Source organism: Syngnathoides biaculeatus, chromosome 12 (assembly GCF_019802595.1).
Source record: "Syngnathoides biaculeatus isolate LvHL_M chromosome 12, ASM1980259v1, whole genome shotgun sequence".
Classification (NCBI taxonomy): domain Eukaryota; kingdom Metazoa; phylum Chordata; class Actinopteri; order Syngnathiformes; family Syngnathidae; genus Syngnathoides; species Syngnathoides biaculeatus.
The window spans coordinates 17605402-17628577 of record NC_084651.1 but is presented as its reverse complement, the minus strand read 5'-3'; the positions used below and the strand labels follow the sequence as shown (position 1 = coordinate 17628577).

General features: G+C 41.4%; 2 protein-coding genes across 3 annotated transcripts; both read left to right on the top strand.

The window, feature by feature from the left end:
* The first annotated feature begins 40 nt into the window (after window positions 1-40).
* Window positions 41-7828, top strand: bag3 (BCL2 associated athanogene 3). Its single transcript, XM_061837208.1, has 4 exons — window positions 41-859; window positions 3843-4178; window positions 4289-4639; window positions 4720-7828. Exons 1-4 carry the CDS (start codon window positions 686-688, stop codon window positions 5464-5466), a joined length of 1608 nt encoding a protein of 535 aa, XP_061693192.1. The 5' UTR covers window positions 41-685; the 3' UTR covers window positions 5467-7828.
* Window positions 7829-9276: 1448 nt separating this feature from the next.
* On the top strand, window positions 9277-23170 carry inpp5f (inositol polyphosphate-5-phosphatase F). 2 transcript variants are annotated; one of them, XM_061837204.1, is made up of 21 exons: window positions 9277-9966; window positions 11249-11329; window positions 11803-11939; window positions 12526-12654; window positions 12896-13063; window positions 13164-13220; window positions 14911-15109; window positions 15664-15843; window positions 16095-16162; window positions 17195-17319; window positions 17420-17497; window positions 17674-17794; window positions 17974-18102; window positions 18191-18308; window positions 18389-18587; window positions 18760-18831; window positions 18910-18983; window positions 19162-19290; window positions 19559-19646; window positions 19723-19772; window positions 19850-19988. In XM_061837204.1, coding segments are annotated over exons 1-21 (2301 nt in total). In that variant the 5' UTR covers window positions 9277-9869; the 3' UTR covers window positions 19852-19988. The 2 variants fall into 2 exon arrangements, with proteins under 2 accessions (XP_061693188.1, XP_061693187.1); XM_061837203.1 differs by having other exon boundaries at window positions 19723-23170.
* Window positions 23171-23176: the final 6 nt, after the last annotated feature.

Here is a 23176-nt window from a genome sequence, read left to right as displayed (position 1 = left end):
CCCCCCCCAACCCCCACCTTTGCACACAACTATTCTGGTAAGGGCAACAGGTGGGATACAAATCGTACCATCATCCACTTCATTTAATTGTTCTGCCTGGCACCGTATGTCGCTGGTGGATAATGTAGAGATATTTGTAAACAGGTTTACTGTATTTGCACACAGTAAGCTAGTTATGATCACCGTGCAACGTTATTTGACCTGCGGACGATATCGCAGGTATACACTTGAAAAAAAAAAATCCGTCGTATAGGAGTTATTAATAAATGTCACCATGTTGCGGTCACGTTGATCACGCCACAAGTAGAAGTCACGGCAAAGCTTATTTAGTGCGCAGATCTTGATGGTTCGGCAAATACCCTCCTCCTAATTTGGACCCTTTGCAAAGACAACTTTGGAGAGGGTAAATCCAAGTTTGAAATGTGTGGTGTTGTAAAACACCGAGCGAGACCACCATTGAAATGGCGAAAGGTGTTTACTGCGCGTGTGCTAGTGTGCTTGGGGTTTGGCTGTGTGCTGCGACATCGGTTAGCGAAGCCATGCCTCTGGATCCAGCGCTGTCCGCCCCCGACATTACCCTGGCTATTTCCAGAAACTTCCAGCCCACTTTTCCACGTCACTTGGAGGAATCTTTAAAGCCTCCGTCGCTGGTATTAAATGTCTCAGTGCTGGGCAGCCAGAAGCTATGAACGGCATGAAGACGCAGTCGCCGCCGACACCGACAATGGCCAATAACGACAACGACCCTTTGCCCCTCGGATGGGAAGTCAAAATTGACCCTCAGACCGGCTGGCCCTTCTTCGTGGATCACAACAACCGCACGACAACGTGGAATGACCCGAGACACGACACGAAAAAGGTAACGGCGACGCGATCAAGTTGTTGTTTTGGGGCGCGTGTGTTATTATGTCACCATCATTACACACATTACGCCACCGACTGTTGCGACCCGTGAAACGCTCCGAGGTGCGCAGTTCGCTTCTTAGTGTATATGCCGTGAACGGTGTTGACTACAGGCCATGTTTGCCCCTTTACTCCCCCTCACACACACGCGCACACACGTACACTCACGCACATTCTCCTAACGAGCCTTTTAGGACGGCTCACCAACCCCGTTTTGTCCCCGAGTGCTGATCTAACTACATAATTACTCGGTGACTCATCCTGCAGTATATGTAAAGACCACCTTTGACTTATAATATCAGCTCTTTTATGGCGACAAACACCGCGACGTCCTCATATTAAACTTTTCCCTTACAAGGCTTTGACGTGGGACCCGTACTGGAGCCAGATAGTGTGTCGTCTGTATGTTACGGCACATTACAGAACAGTATATATCACATTCATTAGAAGCACGGCAGAAAAAAAAGGGAAGTAGTGATGGACTGACGAGAGACTGCAAATGGGCTCGCATGCTGCCACTTGTTAATCTTCGGCGAGACTTCGCCGTGGAATGCAGAAGCTGCTAGAAAGAAGACAGCTGTCAGTGGATAAAATGGGTGCAACGCTGCTGCGTAGTGTGTGCAGTCCCATACTCAAATGGTAGAGGGCAAAGGGTCACTCCTGGAAATTTCACAATTTTTGTTTCAGTGGGGAGAAAAAACTCATTAATGGTAGTTTTACAGAAAATGTAATTTTCTCATTTACGTCTTTGAAGGTTGTTGTCAATGAACTATGAATAAACCCGTTGCTTGTATTCCTTCTCGGCTGTCACTGGCAGTTGTGTTGAAACACTTGTGTCACGTTGACAACAATGCAAAGTACTTTTTCACTGCAAATTCACATGAGCAGCATGATGAGCAACGGGCATTTACTGGTGTTCCTGTGTATGATAATATTCTGTTTGCATATATCTTTGTTATTGTCGTTAGAGCAAGAGCAAACTGTCTGAACAACTGAGTAAAGAAACAACATTTATAATAACATGAATATAGGCCACACATGGCAGAATCTTCCTGGCAGAGATATACATTTATGAAATACAAAATCCTATGCTCTGTAGGCTATATTTTCATCTTTAATCTATAAATACCTTTGCATTTATAGTCTTCCCTTGCCAAATTACACTTCACTTTTTCACTTCACTGTATTGCAGTTTTGTTTTATCCCCATCAAATTTTATGTAGCATATATATATATATATTTTTATCAGACTTTCACTATATCCCAGAAATTTGCATTACTTATTTTTTCATGTGTACAGCTACTGCAGAGTATTCAGGACGAGCTAAGAGGAAAGAGTACATAAAAGACAGGATGTCCAAACGTTGGGATTATTTTAAACCTCATAAAATAACAATTGCAGTGAAAGCCAATTAGCTGACATGACACAACTGGACGGCCACAATAAAGAAAACATTGTGAGCTAAGTGAATATAGCCTACCACTTGAACAAATTGTAATCCTTCCACAGGTGTTCAAGGACAGACAGAACCCCTGGTGCATTTTCATTTGCAAACAATGACAGAATAAACACAACCTCATACTCACAAAGGATTTGTGGCTTGCCGAAACTGACACCAAATCACTCAACACAGAATGGCCAACAGATATGAAAAGGTAGATACAACATGCCCCTTTTGAGCGGCGTGCATATAGCGACACAAAGCTAGGAATGTCAAAGTAATCAGTGTGTTTAATGTGCGTAAAGAGCAAGAAGAAAAAAGACCAAGGATGCCAATAAATTGCATATGCTTGTGTAGAATGATGCACAATTACGACAAGGGAACTAGGAGTAAACTTTCACACGGAAAAATATTGTTGTTACTCTTTTTCAAATGTTATGTACCGAGAGCACACATTTTTGCATTGACAAAAAAGTACATTTGAAAATCTGTTCAGAAATACACAAGTCTTGACTTAATTTCATTACTTTGAGGATTTCATCTATCTTGGAGGTGGTTTGGAAAGCAACCCCTGATAAACGAGGGAAGAACATTTGTCAGGATTCAGACAACTCATATTAAGGATTTGGTTTTCTAGATACATTTTTACACTTAAAAAAATATTACATGTTTATCGATAGGAGGCATGGAATAAGGAATAAGTGGTTAGCACATCTTCCTCACATTTTTGAGGTCAGGGGTTTGAATGGGGGTGGGCGACTATTGTGTGAGGGGCATTTACATGTTGTCCCCATTGCTTGTGTGCGTTTTCTCAGGCTACTGGGGCTTCCTCACGCATTCCCAAAACATGCATGATTTCTTAGATGGATTGATGACTTAATTGTCCATAGGTGTGAATGCGTACATGACTGTTAATGGTTGTTTGCCTATAAGTCCCTTGCGATCGTCGCGATCTCGTCCAACGTCTCCTGAGGTATGCTCCAGCTCATGCGTGACCCCTCGGGAGGACAAGCAGTCCAGAAAATGGATGGGTGAATATCTGTTTGCACTGTATTTTGGATTGACTCAATTTAAATTTAAATATCTTTACAGAAGAGTAAGGGGGTTGAATAATTTACGAGGTCCAAGCAGTACTGCCTCTGCTCTTACGTAAATACAAAATGAACTCATTTTTGTATTATAGATAATAATTGCTCCATTATTTGTCAAAACACCTGAGAAAAAAATCCTTCTTAAAGTTAAGCTTCATGGATAGTTGAAACTGAGTTTATATGATTTACTATGATGTTTGTAATGTAGGCGGCACATGGATGACTGGTTAGCATATCTGCCTCGCAGTTATAAGGACCGGGGTTCGAATCCCAGCTCAAGGGCACTTGCAACTAGTGAGGATGAGCGGTAAACAAAATGGATGGATGTATCTAATGTACTTTAATGAGAGGATTGTCAGGTTTGATACTTACATTGCTATTATATTTCAATTCATGTTTACATCAGGTGAGAGAAGTGTCAACAAACGGACCCAACATACCTCCAGAACCAAGCCCTCAGGAGACACAGAAGACCTTTGTGAAAGAGATGAAGCACCCCATCCTTCGCCCTGGTTATGTCCCAATCCCAGTCTTCCACGAGGGTGCAGATCTCAAACAGCAACAGCACCCGTGCTATTCTTTCATCCAACCAACCACTGCACAGAATATCCGCACAGAGGGGCGGATACCGTCGCCCACACCAGGATTTCATTGTAGGCCTCGATCCCCTGTACACGGACCAGTTGAGAGCTGCTTCTCGGGGCCAGGAAAAGTCAGCTCACCTGCAACGCAAACAGCAGAGGTTGGTCTGCAAAGTGCTTTAAAGTTTAAATTGCAATAAAGTAGTTGGGCATTGGACTGAAAATAAATGAGCATTAAGCTTTCCCAATATCCTGTTGAAATGTTTTCCAGATTTATACTGGCCCGCATCACCAACTCCCACGGCCCAGCAGCACTGGTCTTCAAGCAGGTTACATCCCCATACCAGTAATTCATGAGGGCGGAGGAGGCCAAATGCAAGCACCGCCTCAGTTGAATCCATCCGTCCACTGTCAGCGCGTCCCCTATACAGAGCATCAGCAACCCTTCCACCGCCATCAGCAAAACGAATGGCCCAGCTATTCGGCAGCAATGCAGCCTCCTCGGGAAAGGGCTTCTCCCATTTTGTATCCGCAGCACCGAGATAACTCCGCTGGTCACCTACCGCATGGTATCAGAAGCCAGTCACCTATTGTGACACAGGTGGTGGGTGAAAGACCTCAGGTAAATACTGATGACATACACACAGTTTTGAAGTTCACGTGGATCCAGGTAGGAGTAATTAAACCTCTGAATTTCCACAGCATGTCATCATGAGAGAGACACCTCCAAAAGTGGAACAGGAACGAATGAGCCCTCTGCAAAAAACAGAGAATGTCCAGGTCTCTCAGCCTTCGTGCACAGACGCTGATGGCCAAAAGCCTCCTTTTCAACAGCCTCCACCTCAGCAACATCAACACTTCCAACAGCCTCCACCTCAGCAACCACAGCAGTTCGAGGAGGCCCCCCTTCAGGCATCTCCGCAGTCCGAGCAATTACCACAACACTTCCCGCAGCCCCATCAAGCGGAGCAAAATATTGACGACATCACTGTTGAAATGCAGTCAGAACCAGAAGCACATGAAGCGGCGGCTGTTGCCGCAGAGGCACCACCTGCAAAGGTCGAGGCAGAACAGGAGGCCCAGTGTCCTGTCCACCCGGGTTTGGCCAAAGTACAGAAGATAGTTGAGCGGGTTACGAAACTGGAAGAAGAGGTGAAAAGTTTTGAAGGTAAAAAGAATGATAAAAAATACTTGTTGCTCGAGGAACTTCTGACCAAAGAGCTCTTAGCGTTGGACTCAGTCGATCCAGAAGGTCGCGCGGATGTACGGCAGGCAAGACGGGATGGAGTCCGTCGGGTTCAGACCATACTGGAGGGACTGGAACAACTGGAGGAACCATCAACAAGGCCTGCCAGCGAGGCCTCGGCGGAGGGGGATAGGCTGACACAGAAAGGAGACCCCAGCATGATCACCAAGGAGACTGTTGAGATGGCAAAGGAGATATCCTAACTACAAGCTGGAAGTGTTTATTTGATAGTGAACAAGCGTGCAGCTGCTCCAGCTCACGCACTGCACAATATTTGTGAAAGATGCATGCATTCATAACTGTGTGGGTATTTTTTTTTTGCCAGTCCCAACTTAGCTGATGGGAGCTCTGTGCTGTCATGCTTTTCAAAAAAAAAAAAAATGTTGCCTTCAGTATTGTGCCAGTGTCTTCATAATAAGACAGCTGTAACGAGCAAGGTGTTGTTGATGTGAAGTTTCAGTCAGATTCAGAGTTTGATGAAGAGGCCTTTATGATAAAATAAAGAAAACAAGTATTTTCGTATTGAATGTTACATGTAGTTGCCTTTTGTCTGGATTCAATATTGTATGGCGCTTTCCTCAACCCAATCAGAACATTTGTTTGTATACAGTGCATGAAGAGTGCAAACATTTGGGGCTTTAAAGCTGAAGTCACTCAAAAATTGTGTCAACACACCTTATGACAATGTTGGAGCTGTTTTGTGACAAAACCAGAATGAATTGTCATTTAGGAGGCTGCTTTTTGTTACATGAGTTACTGTATTTTGTCATCTTTGCACTTCATGGAAATGTATCACACTGATGTGATCCACACCATTTTTGAAACATTTGTTCCACCAATTCTAATGTGATTTGAGCACTTGTATAGACATCGGTTAACTCATAATTTCAATGCAATCTATCAAAGGTATTTATATTTCACCACATAGTATTTTACTACATTTATGAATGTGTTTAGACAAATGGATTTGTGATGTCTGACAATCAGCACTTGGTGCTAATAAGGAATCAAGCATTATTGATTGTTAGAATGTTCTTTACAGAACCACCAAAGCCACAATCTATAATACCACGTAGAAAAACTGCCTTATGAGTGCAATACGACACAAAGCTATCACTTGTAAAATGTCAACATTTTTTTATGATTAGCCTCGCACAATTTGTGTAATGATTTGTCACCAAAGTAAACCCTCTGTAATGCCTTATAACCCTCACGAATTATGGATTGGACAGTTAATGGGTGGCAGAAAAGTCAAATTGGTTTAGTTGAAATAAATTGGTTTTGAATATATTTTTGCCCAATATTTTGCTCCACTAAACAAAGGTGGCAAAAGTACTCACGAGTCCAAATACAGACCCCATCACGAAAATACTAAGAGCAGAAGTCCTAATTCAACTCATTTACTTCATTAAAAGTAAAAAAAGTACAGGCTCTGAAATATACAGGGTGGGGAAGAAAGAGTATTGTCGATAATTGACAGTAATTCTTATTTTTTTTCCTTTTGTACGATAAGTACTGGTTGGGGGTAGAAAGCACAAATGTTTTTGAAAAACAATCACAAAATCTATTCACTTGCAAGTCACCCAAATCAACAGAGCAATGTTGGACAGCGTGAAAGCAAACTTCCATAAACACCTTCAAAAATCCAACAATGAAAGTGGATACCACATGGCAATTGTTGTTTTCCACACTTGATTACGTCAACTGGTATTTTAATACAAACACAATGATGTTAATAAAGTTTGTTTGGCGGTACCATTTATTGCTTACTTCAACTCCTTCAGTATACAGGATCGATGCGGATACACACGTGCCCACAAAAAATAATTACAAATCATGGGACTGACCAAACTGTCAGAAAACCGGGAAATTAGGTGGCATCGGTTGGAAAATGGAAAAAAAAAAGGACATGGGATAGGTACGTGTCTATGTTACAGTTCAAGCACAAAACAATTATTTCTTTAGGAATCCATCAATGAAAACGGGACACCACATAATAGATGATGTATTCCAAACTTGATTGGGTCAAGTGCTATTTCAATACAAACACACTGTATATGTTTGCAGTTAACATTTATCATTTTGTGAGTTTTTCCAAAGATGTGCCTTCTGACCCACCATTGTACTTATTGCACAAAAGTAAAGATTTATTTTTTTTACTGTTAATAATATAAAATACTCATCATGGAATTGCTCGCTTTTCCGAATCTGTTGCATCATATTCATTAAGACTCCTTAGTTACTGTTCCTGAATGCCCTATGGCTGCTGCCTGCTGGACCCGTTTTTCTGCTTCCTAAAGAGCTCAATCAGTTAATCAGTCAATCTCAAAATTCATCTCTCGATTTGTGTATTTTTTAAACTGTGTCGGGATTCATAGAGGTTGAAAAAATTAATGGGCCTATCTTGACCCCCCTAAAAAAGTGTAGAAATGAAGATAATCTGTTTCCATATGTAGGGGGTAAAATTAAGATATTGTTAGAAAAATAAACACTCAAGTAAATTACAGACAGCGGTAAAATCAACCTAAAGGAAAATTCCGGTGGTTTGGAGGAACAATGTACCCAATACGTCATGTAATATGTACTCTATCTTGATAATGTGATGTTAAATTCTCTCTCATTTAATAGTGTTTTTAAGAAGATTTTTTTCGACAATTACAAATTTTCAGGTGCGCCATTTTTGCGAGTTACATGACCTACGTGCGTGGATGTGACGTGTTACGTGGGGTTCCAAACGCTCGATTATATGGGACACCATTTATGCCCAGCGCTGATGTCTCGGATTTATCCTCATCTGATGAAGAAATAGCAGCATAGGTTGATCGGGAAGACGGAGGAATATTTACATACAGATTTGAACCTGTGGCTGTAAAGAATGTTGAATATTTGGGTGGTTCTTAGGGTGGAATGACGCAGAGTCTGACGAGCGAGCTCTGCCGGGCGGCGGAACCGTGAGCTGAGCTCCGCCGATCACTGGAGCCATGAGCTCGGTCTCCGAGCCCCGGAGCTCACTCGCTGGGGAGCTGCGCTCGGTGGAGCACAGCTCACGGCTCTGCCACTCGGCAGAGCTTAGTCGTCTGACTCCGCCTCACTACACCCGAAGAACCATCTGAATATTCAACAATATTTACAGCCACAGGTTCAAATCTGTATGGAAGTATTCCTCCGTCTTCCCCGATCAACTGGTACGGCTATTTCTTCAACAGATGAGGATACATCCGAGAAATCACCGCTTGTCACAATGTAATCGAGTCTTTGGTGTGGCACCTTACATGTCACATCCGCGCACGTAAGTCATGTGACTCGTGAAAATGGCAGCGCCCCTGAAAATTCGTAATTGTCGATAAAAATCTTTTCAAAACTATTAAATGAGAGGGGATTTAACATGACATTGTCAAAATAGAGTACATATTACATGACCTATTAGATACATTGTTCATGCAAACCACTGGATTTCCCCTTTAAATACAGAAACAACAAGTACTTTAATTGTAGACCTACATCCACTGGTACTGAATAGAGTATAGAATACCGTCCCAACAATTAATCGATTTATCGACAACTAATCAAGCATCAAATTCAACAATTATTTTGACAATTGATTCATCATTTAGAGCCCAATTGCCAAAATCCTTTGATTTCACCCTCTCAACAGTAAATATTCTGAATTCTATAGCACTTGATGAAAGTGGATTGATGTTTGTTTGTCTTCAATCAACATAAGACATTTGCAAACATCCACTTTGACTTTGGAAATGGTGATGAACATTTTCCTCTATTCTGACGTCACGCAGCAAAGATTCAATGGTGGAATAATTGATTCTAAAAGCATTCGTTCATGAAAGCCCAATATAATTTAATAAAATTAAAATGTAATAAAACTGAACTATAGAACAGGTTTATGTTTTAATCTAAGTGCATTTAAAATCTCCTGATACTAGGATTAAGAAGCGTGTTTGTGTGCTTGGTGTGCTGCTCTCTGTATTTCCCCCGAAGGACGCTTCTGAGTCATCGGGGTTAGTTCAACAGGGTTAACCCCTCAGTTGCTTTCTGTGTGGGTGGGAACACAAAAACAACTCCTAAGAAACATTTACACGGAATTTCTACGCTACGATAAAAATAGATTAGGGTGAAAGTTACCCCTTTTATGCCGACACGACGCCAATAATTCCCGTGAAACCACACTAACAATTTGGGGCTGATTTATACTACAGGCTACCTGCTTTACTGAGGCCATCGCAGGTCACGTGTTATTGTTTGGAGCAGGAAACGGGCACCTCCTGGCTGGCTCACCGAGGCAAGTCCCCATTTATAGATGCCTTACGTTTGTGTTCAGTCTAACAATGAGGAGGAACGTGTCTCCGGTGATGATGGAGCGCAGTCGCCTGTATGCGTACAAGTGGAGCAATGCCGTCGGACAAGCATCCAGCTGCTGCTAGCTTGTAGCTGTAGCTCAGCGTCCTTCCAGCCGGAGGGGAACGAGGAGCTAACCAGAGTTAGCAGTTGGCGGATTGGCTAACTACTGTCATCCTCCCGAGTTGACGGTCGTCGTCCCAAGGCTGTTCCTGGACCTAGACACTCATTTTGTGTAACGTTTACAGGCAAAATGGAGTTGTTCCAAGCCAAAAACGATTATATTCTTCAGGACGGGGACCGCGCTCTTTGGTGTAGCCGAAAAGACGGTACCATGACAGTTAAACCTGGTACGTAACATTCCTGTACTTAGTCTTTTGCTTCAAATGAACAAACACTCCTCGTTTTCTTTTTGAGTTTAAATGAAACCCCCGATGAGTCACTCCTGAAAAGATACTGTACATGTAAGAGAACTGGGGATGATTGCCTCAAAGGTACCAGACTCCCCCGCAATGTGCTAACCTTATGAAAATAATAAATGTCTTTGAAATGTTTTGGCGATTAAAGTGGCAACTTCACTCACAATACGCCTCGTATAAAGGAGGATTTGTGCCATGTTATCTACTTTACGGGTTCTCGTACCTGCGAGACCACAGCCAGGCTGGCGAGTTTTCTTGTACACAACAGAAAACCAGACATTCAAGTTCTTAGTTAAACAAACCCATTATTTGAATGTGTCAACGTGGTTGGAAGAGGGTTCAATCGTACATTTAATTTACTACAACTTCGTTGACTAAATTGAGTTTTTGGGGGTAACACTTAACCAATGGAGTGTTTTGTGTTTATGATTCAGTTACACATTCAATTTCATCTGTGTCACATAATGGTATGAGAGTTTAAGGGTGTGACGAAGAATTGATTTTCGTAATGTTGAGTAGAGTTGACTTTGGGTTTCTCATCATATAAGTGACAATGAAAGGACTTATGAAGTAATAGAGCCTACACAAACTACCGAGGATGGTGAAACTTGAAGTCCAACGGCTGTGTAATCATCCAGAGCAGGTTTACAGTTGCACCACTGTTTCATAATTTAATTGGAACAAAGCTTTCCACTCTACTCTCGTGGAGACAGGGAAGCATTTCTTGAAAACATTTGAAGTAATGTTGGGTTTGTGTTTCTTCAAGATTTCCCATCTAATTTGTGGTGTCTGTTCAAATAAATATTAGCCATGTTGTGTGATTCTAAAGCCAACATTCTGGTCCCTTTGCCACACCCTTCACATGTTTCCAATTTTCTCCCATTATGATGGCGAATCCTGCAGTGCAGTTTTCCTTTGACTCAGTCTTACCACTGCAGGGCCTCAAGTGATGTCATGCTTGGTCTGGGATTTATGCATGTTAGCAAACATAGCGGCAGTGTTTTGACAGAATGTTTCTTTTGGTATAAATGCTGTGGGTGTGATGAATGACAGACTACTGAAATTTGATTTGCTGTCACATGTTGAAGAGTACAAGGTCTGAAATTGTAATGCAGTTGTTACAAATATGATTACTTTTGGGACTGATATTTATTCCCTGACATTCAGTCACACTTGCACAGACACTCCCATCTCTGTCTTAAAAATTTTTCAGCAACAGACCTGCTGCTTGCTTGGAACCCGGTATGCCTTGGCCTGGTGGAAGGCATCATCGGAAAGATACAGCTTCACACAGGTAAGAAGATGGAGTGCTCATTTGACATTTCTCCTTAAAATGTTTGAAAAGAGAATTGATCTGTCTTTCGGTACTTGATATGGCAGATCTTCTGCTGCTCTGACTTGTTTCACATTCGCAAGAGGAGGTGTGAAAATGAGCACAAATACACTTCGAAATGCATGGAGTGACGAAGAGGAGTGATATGGTGGTGATGATATAATTGATGATTACCCACGTTTTTCGTCTCAGAAGCAGAGAGCACGAGTTATTTTTGCTGAACATCAAAGCAGGTTTAATTATAGTCTTGCAGACTTGGGAATGTAACATCAGCTAATAGTGTTTTGTTCAATATTTATTTACCTTTTTTTTTTTTTTACTACTGTATTATACCAAATTCATAGAGGCTGTGAGGATGGTTTCTTCACACCTTTCAAAATCTGAGGAAATCTGCCCCTGTTATGCACCTCTCCTTCTTCTGCTCCTGTTGCCAGATCTTCCTCTTGGGCTTGTATTAATCCGCCAGAAAGCGCTTGTTGGCCATTTGCCAGGCAACCACAAAGTCTACAAGATCATCAAGATAGCCGTCATTCCTCTGTCTGATGAAGAGCCACAGGAGCTGGAGTTGGAGGTGTGCATCCTTAGTCTGTAATGAGACACGTGGCAATGTGTATGATGCTTGACCTTTATTGCGGGTTGCCAAGAATACCATGGCTGTGTCAGTGTATGAATAATAATCGGTCCATCGGCTCCTACAATATATTTGTGTAGCTTTGTTTTGTTGAAAACTCCACTTAAAGGTGCAAATAAAAAGATTGTATATAATCTCAAGAGCAGGATTGGTATCGCTAAGATTTCAGTCTTTCAGGGGAGCTTCGTGGATGGTGAGGCACAATATTTTCAAGTAAGTAAGAGTGACGGTAACTAAATTGCTCCTGTAGAGACTCTTATTAGACTCCACCCTGTTGTCCATTGTGCTGCAGCATAATTACTTCCCCGCAAACTCACTCCAACAGCTCTATGTACAGAATTCCTTTTGCTGTCGTGTTGTTCCACATAGCTGTTAGGCTGTTTGGCCAATTTATTTTACAGTACAAGTAGGGTTAGTGTATTGTATTTTTTTTTTCAAGTTAACACTCATTGTAATATCAGGTCTATTTGGGTGACATTCTGTAAATTACATGTACACTAAAATGACAGAAGCTTTTCTTTTTCAGCTCTGCAAAAAGCATCACTTTGGAATTGACAAATCAGAGAAACTGGTTCAGTCCCCAGATGAGTCCAAGTTTTTAATGAAAACCTTTAGCCAGATAAAATCGAATGTGGCCGTTCCCATTAAGAAAAAGGTACGTTTTAATTCATTTTGTCACTCATATAATGATATTGGTATCGTAGATGCTTACTTTGCTTTACTAGTTTAACACCTCTTTTTACTTACCTATCTACCGATTCACTTACCCACCCAACTACCCACCTATCCATCATTTGATCTATCATCGATCCATTCCTTCACTCCCTCCCTCCCTCCATCTGGCCCAACAATCTGACCCAACAACCTACCCAATGCAGTATTCCCCTGCCTTACAGGTAAAGGAGAACAAAGAGAAGGAACGTCTAGAGAGGCGGCTGCTTGATGAGTTATACAAAATATTCATGGATTCGGATTCCTTCTACTATAGCCCCACTTATGACCTCACAAACACGGTGCAGCGCCAAGGAGACTTGCAAAGGTCTAATTTACCGCTTTGGAAACAGGTGTGGAGGGAAACAATGTGTGGCTGTGGTCCTAATTTATATGTGAATGTCTCAAATGCAAATATTGGTTGCATGACTGAGAATTTTTCTTTTGTCAAAGGTGGACGACCGGTTCTTCTGGAACAAACACATGATTCAAGATCTTATAGACCTACAGGTAATTGTTTTTCCACATTGTTTTTTCTTCATTCAGTAATGTGGTCACTACAACGCTTGTTGACATGAGCAAAGTATTAGTGACAAAGCAAATGAAATAATGCAGTGACGATATTAGCTAGTACACTAACATTGCCAAAAATATTTGCTCACCTGCCTTGACTTGGATATGACTTTAAGTCATGTTGGAACAGTGGGGGACCCGATCGAAACTGTGGACATCCAAAATTATTATCCCGTGAGGTCCAATGAAAAGAACTCTGAATATTTCACCATACCAAGAGATTTTGTACGGTCCTGACACAATCCGGACCTCAACACCTTAGAACACTTTTCAATGAATTACAGCAGAGACTGAGAGCCAGGCCTTCTTGTCCAATATCAGTGTGTAACCTGACAAAGGCGCTTCTGGAAAAATCGTAAATTCCCATAAACACACTCCTAAACCTTTTGCAAAATCTTCCCAGAAGAGTTTAAACTGTTATGCTGCAATGGGGGGTCCGGTGTCATGTTAAGAGCTATGGATTAAGAATAGGATGTCAGTTCAACTCCTATCAGAGTCAAAGCAGGTGAGCAATTACCTTTGGTAATGTCGTGCATCCATCCATTTATTTTCTATACTCCTTATTCTCACAAGGGTAGAGGGTGTACTGGAGCCTATTCCAGCTATCTTTGGGTGGGAGACGGGATACACCCTGAACTGGTTGCCAGCCAATTGCTTTGGCACATATAAAGAAGCAACTATTCACACTCACCTTTACACCTAAGGACAAAATGATCCTCCCTTGTGTGGCATCATAACTGCCTCTCCCTTGTGTTGTTACAGTGAGACACACACCTACTCTATTGTGTCATTCTATTTTCCCAATTGCCATGGCCAAAAAAAAAAAATACATAGGAACAGTATACCACAGTTGTTAGAATCGTGACTCATTGATATTTCTCTTGGAACAAAGTTACAGTTATAAAAGTGTGAATTAAAAATGATCTTATCAGCTAAGCAAAAATCATCCAGAGGGAGAATTATTTTTTTTCCCTACTGAACAAATATTTTAGTCCACTGAGATTGTTGCTATGACCTACCCTGTAGTGTTAAGGAACACGCACCCACTTAGATGTCTGTCCATCCATCCATTCATTCATCCATCCCTATCTCAAATTTCTTCAGACAAGAGCCGGGATACACCCTGAACTGGTTGCCAGTCAACTGCAGGGCACGTAGGAACAAAGAAGCATTCACACTCACATTCTCACCTAAGGGCAATTTAGAGTCTTCAGTTAACCTGCCATGCAGGTTTTTGGGCATGTGCGAGGAAAGGGAGGTACCCGGAGACAACCCACGGAGGCACAGAGAGAACATCCAAACTTCACACAGGGTGGGATGGGATTTCATCTTGGGTCCTCCAGAAATGTGAGGCAGATGTGCTAACCAGTCATCCACCATGCTGACCACTTATATTACAGTATGTTTTCACACTTAAATCCATTATAAGTAAATTGAGAAAAGATAATCATTTCACTAGTTTTGTTTGGTAATGAGATTATCCTAATGTGAAATGGACCCTTGGGTCAATAAAGGTTGGACAGACTCATTTTTTATTATTTTACCTTGGTTAAGGTCTGCATTCTATTATACCTGTAATGGACCTGATAAAGACTTTACTAAACAATAAATATTTTTGATATCTCAGACCCCTGAGGTAGACTTCTGGGTGATGCCCATCATCCAGGGCTTTGTCCAAGTTGAAGAACTTGTAGTGAATTACAACGAGACGTCTGATGAAGAGCGGAGCAGTCCTGAAACTTCACCGCAGGAGGTGACCTGTGTTGACGACATACATCCCCGCTTCACTGTTGCTCTCATCTCCAGACGTAGCCGCCATCGTGCAGGTACAGTGCCAAGAAGCTATACTGCCTTGAGGGGGGAAAAAAAGGTCCCACGATACCAAGATTATGCCACAGCTATCCTCAATTACCAGCATTTACCATGACCAATAATCATTTATACTTCCCTGTATTGGTTGGAAACTATATAACTGAATTGACAGGTTTAAGTGTAAAATAGCCAGTAATATAAAGATATAAAATCAAATTTTAATATACTTTAAAATAAAACAGGCAAAACTCAAATGTGGGTATTAAAAAGGTGTATTCACTTTTTAAATTCCAAATTCCTGTTCAAACTCAAATAAGAGCTCATTCAAATTGGAAAAAGTGAATGCAAGCGCTTGTTGGCAGTGGATGGACTTTATGACGGGTGCGCTCATAAATTTCCTCATCACTGGGAACGAAGCCCAACTGCAAAAGAGATTGGAACTAATTTTGAACCGTCTTCAATTAACTGATTACTTTGAGAACATTTAAATAATATAACAAACAATGGATTTATTCTCTTGGCATAAAACAGTCTTTCAATAGTCTTCATCCATTATTTTGGCCCAAAGGGATGCGGTACAAACGGCGAGGAGTGGATTCAGACGGCCATGTGGCTAACTATGTGGAGACAGAGCAGTTGATCCACGTGCACAGCCACACTTTGTCGTTTGTGCTGACCCGTGGATCCGTGCCTGTCTTCTGGAGTCAGGCAGGATACCGCTACAATCCCCGGCCACGCTTGGAGAAAGGTCAGTGGAACCTCTTCACTTTTCTCAGGCTTGATTGCAAGACTCTGATTTGTGGTGTTAAATTCAGCAGTGTTCCAGTGAGACACGGTTTTAATCATCCTAATTTTCTGTACAATTTTTATGATTATACAATACAAAGTCCTATCAATACTATGTGAAATAAAAAAAGTCCACAAAGACAAAACTATGTACTGTGGTGAGTTTGTCAAATTTTGACACGTTTTCATTTATTTATATTTCTGACATTTCAGAAGAGAAGGAGACCATGCCATACTTTGCTGCCCATTTTGAAGAGCAGCTAAAACTCTACAAGAAAGAGGTAGGCTTGCAGGTGTGGATGGGCGTATATGGAATTTAAAAATAACTTATTACACCTCCCTCAGTTGCATTTGGTATGAAAGTTCTCTGTGTGTTTGTCACAGCATTGTAATTTACAGTGTAAACTTTAAATTATCGTTTCAATAAGATGGTACTTGCACCAATAAATATTGTTAAAGTTACAAAATAAAAATGTTCAATAAAATTAGAAGCAGTCATTTCACGCAGTGTAATACACATTAAGATTAGATCACTATTTGATCAACTTGCACGAAATATTTTAATGAAAGCATCCTCTAATTTTGAGCGTCCACACACATTAGCTGTTCCTAGTTCGAACACCTGAATTGTGCTAGTGCAAATCCCCTCTTCCCTTCACCATACAAAATGTTGCCAAGAGTGATTGTACTGCTATGGCGCGGTTTCGCCTGTACTGCCCACACATGTGCACATGCACTAACACTCAAAACAACCCTCACATTACTCCCTATGGTGACGCATGAGGAGACACTTTGAGATTTAAAACAAAATAAATAAATGCTTTTTAGGACCCAAGCAGGTGACCTGTGAGGTCCCTATTGTATGTGTAGAAATTCCCATTATTATTTTAGTCATCACAAACAAAGCCATTTTTGAGGCACTATAAGTGAACAAAATCTCACAAAATTTGGGACACGCATTGCACATGAAATTGGCATATATAGAAGAGACTATGGACAAAAAAAGTCAGAATGACCTCTTGTGGGCAGGTCAGAGACTGGATAATGTCTTCTGTGTATTGCAGGCTGTATGGTTAGCTGCATAGAAAAAAATGTAGTCCAGTATGTTGTACATATTTTTATTAATCCATCCATTCATTTTACGAGCTGTTTATCCTCACAAAGTTTGCGAAAGTGCTGGAGCCTATCCTACCTGTCAGCCCTTGCAAATATGTCCCATTTAATACCAAATTTTGTACACACGGAAGTGGCCGAAAAAGTCCTAAATGCTATATGGTGTGTTAATTTATATCACTCTTTGTTCCAAACTTCAGGTCATCATTAACTTAGTTGACCAAAGTGGACGAGAGAAGTTGATAGGTGATGCCTATCTAAAGCAAGTGCTTCTTTACAACAATCCAAATCTCACCTACGTGTCATTTGATTTCCATGAGCACTGGTGAGAGACATGCTTTCGGTATGATATTTGCAATTCTATTTTTGATAGATAACACAATGCATTTCCTTCCCTTTTATCTGCCTTGTGTGATGTATCTTAGTCGAGGGATGAAATTCGAAAATGTGCAAATACTAACTGATGCCATCTTTGACATCATCACTGACATGAAATGGGCCTGGTAAGTGTCATTCAGTAGTTTGTATTTAAAAGAAACTATTATTCAGTTTTGTCATTTTGATTTGATATTTTTGACATTACGGATAACGTATAGTCATATGGTAGAGTTACTCTCATCAGGTTAGTTTGTCATTTATCCAAAAAGTGCATCCTGTCGCAATTGGGTTTCTCTGCAAGGGTGGACCAAGCTGGAGTCATCTGCAAGCAAGAGGGAATCTTCCGAGTCAATTGCATGGATTGTCTGGACAGGACCAATGTAGTCCAGGCTGCCATTGCTAGGGTGGTTATGGAACAGCAGGTACAATCTTTTTATCATCAGTTCAAAGAACAAGATAATTTCTTTTCTCCAAATGTATTTCAGCAGCTATATTTGAATGTGGTATTTTGTGGATCATTTACAAAGAAACTTAGGTGATCTCTAATCACCTAGAGAATGTAGCAATCAGCATCTTGAAAATTCAAATATTCATGTTTCAGCTAAAGAAGTTGGGTGTAATGCCTCCAGAGCAGCCCCTGCCTCTCAAATGTTACAGGATCTATCAAATAATGTGGGCTAACAATGGTGACACCATCAGCAGACAGTACGCTGGCACAGCAGCACTTAAGGTACGTTACTTACCACTTACTGCCTTTTCGCACATCCAACAGAGCCTGTTTTCTACTCAATGCATCAGTGAAGAAATTTTGTTTTTAGGGAGATTTTACGAGGACAGGTGAGAGGAAACTGGCTGGCGTGATGAAGGATGGAGTGAACTCTGCCAACCGCTACTATTTGAACCGCTTCAGAGATGCTTATAGACAAGCCGTAATTGGTAGAAAAACAACACGATCTGCTGACAATGTGTCTGCGCTTCAAAACCTTCTTCACCGTGCCCTCTCAATTTCCTTGCAGACCTCATGATGGGTCTTCCAGTGACTGAAGACCTCTACTCAATTTTCAGTAAGGAGAAGGAGCATGAAGCGAAAGAGCAGGAAAGCCAAAGAGGAGCTCAGGAGCAAGTCAGCCTCCTATTGCAGACATACATGCAGCTTCTCTTGCTCGATGATGAGAGGTTTCACGGTGGTTGGGCTCTCATTAACTGTGATATGAGGTTCGCGCCTCATTTTATTTTCAATTCATTTATGGGCATTTTCATATACAAACCAATCACTATTGTGACATTTTTACGACTTAGCAGGCTTTTGACATGGACACTGTGGCCAAAAAGGATTTAAGTGTTTTTTTTTTTTTTTTTTTTGCATAACGCGTCTTCTAATTTTCAGCCTTGTTGATGCCACTAATAAAGATGTGGATGTACTTCTGCTTCTGTCCGACAAAGCCTACTACATTGCTTAGTAAGTCCAACTATATATTCCAATCTATGAAGTGAAATCTGTTCCGATGAATCATTCGCTGCTTTTGTTCATCCATAGCTATGACGAAGAGGCAGATAAAGTCAACCAGTACCAGCGTCTCAACTTAGAGGGTTTGGAAAAAATCGAAATTGGTAAGTATTCAGTTTCATTCAAAGCAGAAGTGACGTGGACTGAGTCACCCAACACTTCTTTAAAAGAGTGTTTAACAGTTTCTTTGGACTCTTGTCGTAACATTGTAGCAGAATGTGATTCATTCAAGGAAGTGAAAATCAACCCAAAATGGAAGTTGTCCCCCCCCCCCCCCTGCAGGTCCAGAACCGACACTGTTTGGCAAGCCAAAGTTCTGTTGTATGCGGCTGCATTACAGAAGTGAAGAAACGAGTGGATACTTTCACACATTACGAGCTGCCAGCCGAAACCCTGAGGATGATGGAAAAGGTATACCTTTGAATAATTAGTGGGGCTTGAAGTGAATCATTTCAAAAAGATAACCTCATGTTATTTTTATCTTATTATATTTTCTCTTCTGCTCAAAGAAAAATCACATGCTGCTTTTCTCGCTCAAGAGTTTTTCATACAGCCACTTCTTACCATATTTTATTTTTTATTCTTGAACAATATGCTGTGGCCTCCCATTACATTCTACTGCTTTAACATTAATTTCACCTCATGAGGTAATGAATGAATGAATCTTGTTATGTTTCAGATACACTACAATGCATTGCTGAAATGCTTCGCATTACAAAACAGGCCAGGGGGCTGGACCTACTGGTGGTTGAAAAGAAGCTCGAGAGGTCATTAGGATATATATTCATTATACAGTCTCAAAACATCTCTGTTGCTAAGGTTCTGTCTGTCTGTGTGCTCCAGGCGCCAAAGCAGACCTCATGAAGATATTATGGGGATTCAGAACAAAACATGTGAGCAGGCGCAAGGCACTTCTGGTCTGGCTCAAGGCAAAAGTTTCCTCCTCAATAAGTTCTCTTCTCTAAATCAGAAAGTAAAGCAGACCAAAACGAGCGTGAACATCAGCACCTTCAAGCCCCTCGGGAAGCTGGGAAATTTCTCTAAGCCTGAAGTCAAAGTTAATTTCCTGAAGCCAACTATGCACGTGAATCTGTGGAAGTCAGACAGCAGCTTGGACACATCAGATGGGAAACCTGGCACAGGAGCCTCAAAAGATATCAGTGATGTGAATTTTGATATTTCTGATGACTCTGACTCTTATAATTCTGATCCAGAGCACCCGTGCGCCAGCTCCTTTGAGAATGTGGACTATGTGCTTCCCAGCTGTGGTATCGTTGCATCCAACCCAAGACTGGGCAGTCGCTCCCAGTCCATCGGTAGCGTGGAGCTAAATGTTCCCTCTGTTAGCCAGGTCAGTGGCGGTGAAGGACAGCAGGACAGTGCTTCTCGGGTCTGTGAAGACAAGTCCCCAGGGGCTGCCTCAGTGGCTGAAGAAGCCATCCTAATAGACTTCGGCACTCCCTTCGATGCCTACTGCCAGCAGTTTGTCCAGGACGCACAGACCAAACCCGTCGAGGTCTTTGGAGAGCGCCCGCCCACGTCTGCCCATCCACTCAAGCCCACAGTGCCTGTGCTGAATAAAAGCCTGGCAGACCCCAAGCAGCCAAGCACAAAGCCACAGCATCAGCAAGAGGAGTTGAACCTCCCCAGGCCATCCCAGCTTGACGTCCAGGCTACTACCTCCGCTTCCAACCTCAGCATCCAGAGGCCCACCTCTGCCCTTTCAGGTGGCTCGCAACGGAGTCTGGGCTCACAACTGGAGAGCAGCCTCGCCCCTTCGCCCGCTGACAGTAACGGCAGCCGGGTCGTGTCTCCCTTTGCCAAGATCAGGAGCTCCATGGTCCAGGTGGCCAGCCTCACCCAGGCGGGGCTCACTCAGGGTATCAACTTTGCTGTGGCGAAGGTGCACAAAAGCCCCGAGCCAGATACCGTCAATGAGGCTCAGGACAATGAGTGGAAGGCAATGTTTACGCAGTGCCAGACCAGGATCATTCAGATCTAGTGCTTTGCTTGTTGTGGCATTTTTGGAGGACGTTATGTAGAAACGTGTTTTGAACTAGTAGTAGCAACGGCTTGTCCTAAGCCTCGTTCCTTGGCCGACATATGTGCCCTCAGTTATGTATGCCCTTTAGTCCCAAGTTGACAGTGTTGCAAAGAGAGACCTAGACGTATAGCCAGTCCTAACATGTGGCAGTGAATGTTTACATCCACACAAGAACATTTTGCACATTATGTTCGCAAATCTACAAATGCATGTCATGTTAATTTGTGAGGATCTCAGTTGCCATCAGTATGGGATAGCTCAACTTTTAAACTCACTCCTGAGAATATGTGCAATTTATTCTATTCAAAAAGGTGAAATCCTTGTTCCAGAAAATTCACTTCCACTACTCCCGCATCAGAGGCACATTTTTGTAAAAAGATGTGCAGCAGAAATCCAAGCAAATCCTTCTACAGAAGAATTTCGCACAGATGCTGTATCTGTAAATTAAGACTTTTTTTTTTTTTTAAATCTTCAATGAGATTCAACTTAATTGACGTTTGAGTGGCTATTCCAGGAGAAAAGCTACAGTATAAGTAGGCAGATTTTAATTTGGAGATCTTATGTAATTTGAATGATGTGCAGTTTATCGTTCATGTAAACATGTCACTGTCTCCAATTGATTTTAATGCTTGGATGACAGGTTGGTGCTAATGGCCGACTTTGACATGGCAGATTATTATTTGCTGCATGGTGACAGACCAACTCTGGATTGAAAATGTACTACATGGTATGTGCGGGCCACCTATTGCTATTTGTGATAGATATTAATACCTTTTTGTAACAGCTGTCTGAGTGTCTTACCAGATAACGTGTGGACCCAAAATGATGTTCTAGTGTTATTAGACTTTGTAGAGAAGTCAGAAACTAACAACAACAAACCATACGTAGTTAGCCTTTGTAACGGTGTTGACTCCACAAGACCTTAGTAAGTGTAGTTTTGATTTTTTTGTATGGATGGTTGGGTGGCAGCTAAATGGAGATAAGCGTGTGTGTGTATGTATATAATATATGTGTAAATAATTTCAAAAGTTGTATCATGAATACGAAAGGTGTCTTTGAATGGTTTGGCTGATTCACTGGAATTTGAACTCACATTATAGATTATTGTAGTTGTCCAAGACAGCGGAGTAGCACATTGTAGGTATGTATGCAAATTCACCAGTTTAATTAGATAGTCACACTCCTAAAATGGAAAGCTTACTTGCCTTAATGGGGAATTAAAGTGGGAGTGTATTTGTATATCAGGTATTTATGGTTAAGAGCTACATTTCAATCTGTTCTTTCATGTGACATGTGTACTGTATAAAAAAGAATGTTCAGGGTTTCATCTTGGATATTTTATCAGCTGACACTTTCATTCCTTATTTTGAGGCACACGGCAGGTTTATAGGGGTGCTCTTTAAAATGATGTTATGTCTGCAATCTTGAAGGTAAAAGCATATTTGATAAAGAATTCAAGATGTTTTTCCAATATTTTTTTCATGTTAATGTCATGATCTGAGGGTTCACCTCATTGCTTTATGATGTTAAATTCAGCTACACAACTAGATATAGAATTTGAGTCACCATCAGTCATGTATTGATTTCAATCTTTCTACTTCTAAACTGAACCCTGCTATAATGTGGTGTGTTTAGAAATGGAATATCCCAAGAAAATTGCTCACGTTTCATATTTGTTAAATTTGGCTGTTTCCTGCGGTCAGCTTGATAATTAACACACCAAGTGTGATAGTTTTCTTTGTGGTTACTGAATTATTATTTAGTGGAGTGGAGATGCCAAAAGATTTAAGATATTGCTGGAAGACAGTTTTCATGCAATTGTATTGAAATGATGCATTGGGATAAGTGTAAAAACAATAGGGCACCTCAACATTCCTAATAGAAACCCCAATGTTTTATATAAGAGTTGGTGTTCAATGTAATCCTGCCATGCTGGTTGATATTTTTGTCCTTTGATTTTGACAAGTGCTTTAGCAATCATTATTTTATGTTTGTTGCACTTGTCCCGGCCCTCCCACAAGGACCCCACAGCACGACATCATCCAAATAGGTCTTAAAGCATTTATTTAGCACTGTTTCACTAACTCATCTGTTTGTGGGTGCACCTCTTTATCAACCCTCTTCCAGTGTTGACATTGTATTATAGTATATTAGTCTATTTATTCTCATCCTCTTTGGGTGATTTAATGGCAAAGTGCATTGTACACTTCATGTCCACTATTCCACTGGAATAAAAAGCCTCGAGTGAATATG